This window comes from Citrus clementina, unplaced genomic scaffold, assembly GCF_000493195.1.
Source record: "Citrus clementina cultivar Clemenules unplaced genomic scaffold, Citrus_clementina_v1.0 scaffold_4, whole genome shotgun sequence".
NCBI lineage: Eukaryota > Viridiplantae > Streptophyta > Magnoliopsida > Sapindales > Rutaceae > Citrus > Citrus x clementina.
This window is the reverse complement of record NW_006262274.1, coordinates 17502657-17508656: the sequence shown is the minus strand read 5'-3', so window position 1 is coordinate 17508656 and position 6000 is coordinate 17502657. Positions and strand designations below refer to the sequence as shown.

The 6000-nt window shown below is 35.1% G+C and overlaps 1 protein-coding gene across 1 annotated transcript; it reads right to left on the bottom strand.

Moving 5' to 3' along the window:
• Positions 1-1116: 1116 nt before the first annotated feature.
• LOC18045561 (non-specific phospholipase C4) lies at positions 1117-4430 on the bottom strand. Its single transcript, XM_006437314.2, has 4 exons — positions 3686-4430; positions 2150-2559; positions 1802-1972; positions 1117-1597 (listed from the first exon to the last, which is right to left on the bottom strand). Exons 1-4 carry the CDS (start codon positions 4354-4356, stop codon positions 1257-1259), a joined length of 1593 nt encoding a protein of 530 aa, XP_006437377.1. The 5' UTR covers positions 4357-4430; the 3' UTR covers positions 1117-1256.
• Positions 4431-6000: the final 1570 nt, after the last annotated feature.

Here is a 6000-nt window from a genome sequence, read left to right as displayed (position 1 = left end):
GATAGTCTTTTCCCTTACCCATGAGTGAGGAGTAGACATCCCTCGAATATCTGTGAGGGTTAAAAATCTGAGCAGAGTTCCATTAGCATTGATGTAAGTTGGTTAGTCTTTTCCCTTACCCATGAGTGAGGAGTAGACATCCCTCGAATATCTGTGAGGGTTAAAAATCTGAGCAGAGTTCCATTAGCATTGATGTAAGTTGATCTCAATAATAGTCTGATTTGTAAATATCAGTTATAGTCTCATGTAATATGAGTTGTAATCTGAGCAATAGTCTAATGTAATAAATATATATATATATATATATATAGTTGTTTGATTGAAAAATGAATTAACGGATTAGATTTGTCAGCATCAATCTATTATGGCAAATATTCAACAACTTCTTTTAGTTCTTATAAAAAGAAAAAACAATTTCTTTTAGCGAACCTCACCTCAATCACTTCAGTCCCTGTCTCTCTTATGTTTTCTTTGGTTTCCACGTACACCTGCAAATCAATTTTGTGATAAATATCTTTCTATATTAAGGATCTCTCTAAAAAGTTTTTTTTAATAGTTGCCATAATATCACAGAATCAAGAAACAAGTTAATTTATTGATGTAATCACAGAAAGGATGCCGTAAGATTGATGTCATTGAAGCAACCATTAACTCTGGTCCAAATCCTTGCATATGATTTTTTCTTATTTTGTCGTTTTGGAGTTACTTTGTGACCGCCTTATATTAGGCTAAAAAAAGTATTTTAATTATATTGTGATTTATGCATATACATACGAGTCAAATTATCGTTGTGTGATTGTAAGAGAGATTAAAATAAAGGAGAAAGATAGAGAGAACGTGCAAACTAGAGAGAAGAGAGAGTGATTTAGGTGGGATTCAGATGAAGAGAGAAAACTAAAAGAAATTTTTGAGCATTTAACATTGACAAATTTAATATTATTCATCTTCAGTTCAAGGAATATTATCAAATGTAAAAATAAGGGGGTATTTGTAATTTGTAAAGGGCAGCTGATCCATCCTATATTATCAATACTTAATTACACATATATTCTTATTCAATAAACTATAATAATAATAATAATAATAATAAAATTTATTAGAATCTAGGCACCGCCGTACTTCTTAATAAAAGTTAAGTCAATGACACTATACAAATAATAACGTAAATGCTCAGTAAATTAACAATCTCCATCAACATCTTCAAATCCCCACTGTGCGTAGAAAAATTTAAATTTTCATTTTGGAACGAGTCACAATTAATTGTTGCATGCCAAACACGACAACAATTTGCGACCAAAAGATTTTGACTTTCGTTGCTTTGTAGTAGGGGTTGGCACAACAACAATCTGGGACTCATCGACGCCCTCTGCCTCGGCTTTCTCGCACTGACCACGGAATTTCTTGAATGCATCTTCAACGTACTTAGCGCCTTCGGCAACCGTCATCTCTTCGACGAGTTTGTGCGGATAAATATCCTTTTTGTAATCACCGTTCAATGTCGCTGCCATTTGCACTAATTCTTGCTGAAAATCGGTGAGTTTTGCATCTTCTTTCGCTTCGCCGTCCCGCAGTTTCAACGTCGGCTCAGGCAACGTAACTGCAACAGCCAATACATACATTTCCATAAGAGATTAATGTCATAATAATAATTTGGAAGGTCCCTCTTTAAAAACTGTATCAGGAATCCAATGGTAAAAATAAGTATTGAGATGAATCAAGGTGCTCCTGTCCCCTTATAATTTTGTAATATTCATGTCATGAACATAAGTGATGAATTAAAGAAAGTGTTGTAATTAATTACCAGGACAATCAGTTCTCGGACTTGTTCTATTGAGAACGGATTCGAAAGTGCCAGCCCAGGCATCTCGTTTCGTGAGAAACTCTTTTAGATTGAAAATCTTTTTGACTGTTGCTGGGATGGAGGAATGCTCGAACTCTGATGTAGGAGCTGGCCCTGAAGGCCCATGCAGCACTGTATAATTTTCACAGGAAAAAAAAAAAAGAAGAAGAAGCTTTGATTATCTCTTTCAATATTTTACTCTTGATTTGATAAAAATTACAATACGCAAAAGTCGAAAATTAACAGAATTTCAGTGGAATGTATTGCATGCAGAAAGAAATTAATTAATGGGTTAAGAGTCAGACTTACGTGTTCCACGTTGAATCCAAGGAGAAATGAAGATGGTCAGAACCCTAACGCCGAGGCGGTCGAACTTAAAATTATAGGGCTCCGGGCCGACGATATCGTCGGGACTGGGGACTCCGGTGACGGGCGTCTGAACGTGATCATAGAATCCACCGTGCTCATCGTATGTTATAATGAACAAAATTTCATTCCACTGGGGACTAGACCTCAGTGCTTCGTAAACTTCCTTGACAAATTTTTGTCCTTCGGAGACATCGTGCGATGGGTGATCATCATTTGCCGGCACAGATAGGAGATCGAAGTATCTTTGCTCCACCACCACGTAGTTTGGTAGCTTCCCTTCTTCGCAATCCTTCTTGAAATGCAAATCAAATTGGTGGAAGTGCTTCAAGTACTTCAGTTTTCTTAGGTTTCTGGGAACAAATAAATTATCCTATCAAGTCAAAAATTAAGCCGTGTCCGCACAAATTATAGAGTTTTTTTTTAATATTATGTTACAATTAAAAAACTTTGTTATGGTGTAGCTCAACAGTCAAAAAACCTTGTGATATCTCATCTTCATATGCAGGAATCAATATATATGTTATTACAAATTATGTGTAGAATATAAAATTGATAAATTTTCCTTTCAAGTCTTGTTAATTGTTTAGATAATTTTATAGTTATTTTTCCAAAAAAAAAAACTACATTTTTTTAAATTTGAAAAATATCCAACTCTTATTCTAAGGTATTCTAGAAATTCATTATCTGCCTACGTCGAATTGACAATTTTTCACAACACAAAATTGGCAAACAACTACGCACACGGAATTGACAAACAGTCCCTCATAGCAATTAGCAATTGATATACTACGCTATTGTAATTTAACATTAAACATCTAAATAATTCCAGACGTATTCACATATTAGACCCAAAAAAAAAAAAAACGAATGCTACCAAACTCTTAAGTGTTTACTTCTCTTCATATATATAATATTAAATGTTAATGTTTTATTCGATTGACTTTCTTTCTAATTAAATTATCCACATGTAATTATGGTTGAAATCTTATATATATATATATATATACAATAAAATTATAATTTTATTTATTTATTATTAAACATCTCAATCCTTCGGAAAACAACTACAGCGACCGTCTTGAAGCGAGTAAAGCTTAAGCCTTATTATATCAACCAAACAAGACACGCAACATGAATTCTTTCTTGTCGAAGCAAAATTACGCTCCTGAGTCCTGAGCCTTAGAACCGTATGTCAGCAAACTACTCATATCAATAAACTCGCTTTCCTTTTCGACCGGTTCAACATTAAAAATTAAAATTAATCAAAAAAAAAAAAAAAAAAAAAACAACAACAACAAAAGTAATATTAATAGACAGACAAAATTTATGTGTTGAGCACTGGATGGGATTTGAGTTTAACACTCAGCAGAAAATCAGTCGCAAAATCCTAGCCGTTAATCCTGTGCCAGCACAAATTCATCTGATTACCGGATATCTAATAAGTGCAATCATTAATTAATTATTTAATTAATTTACCTGTAGAAAAGGGTTGCAGGAGGGTACTGATAATAAATGCCAAAGCTGAGTCCGCTCTCATCCAAAGACTCGAAAATGGTCTTTTGCGGAAACCCTTCAATGAGCTTCTCGGTATCATTACTAGTGGCCCCATGCGACGTCGCGGAATGCACGTACAGTCTATTCGGCTGCGTCGAGGCCGGCACCGACGCGAACCACCGGTCGCAGACACCAAACTCAGCCACCAGCTCCTTGTAGACCGGCACCATATCCGGTTTAAAACCGTTCATGACGCTCGCCGCCATTCCCTTTTGAGTACTCTCAGCGTTCTGAGCAAACCCTTGCATGTTAGGACGAAGAACGTGAAGCTCCTCGTTGTTAGAAGATGACGACGACGATAATGACGTGTACTGGGCCCACGTCAGGCCAAAGACTTGCTCGAAGATGGCCTGGATGGAGTGGCCGGGGTCCGGGTCGACGTAGACCGACTTGTCCCCGAAGTAGATGAGGGGGGAGTTCGGGTCGGACGTTGAAATGGGGTTGGATTCGGATCCTGTGACCCCGTCGAGTTCGGGATTTAGTGATTTCATCCAACCAATCATGTGATCGAACGAGCGGTTTTCTTGAACCAAAACCACTATGGTTTTGATGGGGTAAGGATATTGAGAAGAGGAAGTGATTTCTGCCACCATTTTTTTTTTTTTTTTTTTTTACTTTTTGGGTTGGGTTTTGCAGTTTTGCTCTTGTGTATTTTTATTTGTTTTGATAATGGGGTTTTGATTTTGAAGGTGAACTTATTATATGAATGTGCAGATGATGAAACAGAAAGATACGCAAAAAGATATTAAGGAGAAGTTGAAATGAGATTCGTGTGGGAATCAATGAATGACGACAGAATAAGGTTTGTTTTGCTACGAAGCTAATGCATGGGCTGTTAGGTGATGTAACAAAAGTTATGTATGTATGGGCATTTGCAATTTATTTTTCTTTCTTCTTTTATGAGCAAGTAAGACATATTTGGGAAGATAGGTTGAATTGGATTCAATATGTTTGAAATGCCTTTTATGTTATTTTATTTATATGGGGGAATAAAAAGTTTTGTATATTTATAGAAACGATATTCAATATATACTTTTGAAATTGTGTGTATTATTTTACTGTATTCGGGTTAGTTTAATTAATATCTTTTCTAGTTTTGTATTAAAAAAAATTATTAATTTTCATTCAAAGCAATCCATAAGATATGAAATGTGAATCCGGATGGGTAAACAAATATATACAAAGATATATATAACTGACGTAACATGATATAATTAAACAAATTAACTAAGAAGATTTGAGTAATAAATAGGAATTTTTTTTTCTTTTAAAATTACTGTACTTCAGTCTATATGTCTAATTAATATTGGTGCTGTTCTAATGCATAAGAAACTGTCGAGTAATTAAAAAACAAGAATTAACTAGGCAGTGATCATGTTGTGTAGTCTCTACAATGTGTTGTGTGTGTGTGTGTGTGTGTGTGTATTTAAATTGATTAAAAATAAACTAACACCATTTTGAGTGTCTGATTGTAGATTTAAAATACTTTAATTGATGAAAGAGAGGTTATGCTAATTTTCTAAGGAATAAAAGCATATGCCATGCGTGTTTAATTATTTTTAATTAGTTTGACACATATAAGATGCTAACTAATTGTCTACAAGAAATCCAACATCCTCAAGTGATCACAAATTTCGGGGAAAGCTCTAAAAACTTGTGAATTCAGAAATTGTACATGCATGTCAAGCTTTAACCAATGAATTTTCTTTAATTTTTCAACAACAAGAATATAAGATGAGACTTGACCTACCTGCTACTCTTGTGAATAAAAAAAAATTGTGTGCCTGTAAATGAATGAAATGGATTTTCTTTCATTTTTTTTTTAATAATAGGATGAGACTTGCCTGAAACGAAATGTACGGATATATAAATGTACTTTATGTCAAAACTCAACTGTATCCGACCCATTTGGTTTGGACTTTATGTCATCCGGGTCGGCCCAAAACCAAACACAACCCAAACCATAGCCAGCATAGGTGCTAAGAAGATTCTTCTACGCTGTCACTTGTCACCTTAACCCTAGTAACTTGGGACAAGAAATGGGGGAACCTTAGGTGCAACTGTGGCACGGTGCCACAGTTGCACCGTAGCCTGATCCCAAGAAATGAAGAGATTTATTCATTTTTAATTATGATCCTCACAAAATAAAGAACAGGCACACAATATGATGCTGATAGGCGACGGCAAAGGTGGTTGAAAAGTTGTTAATATGTATGTGGACAGCCTAAATTGCTTGG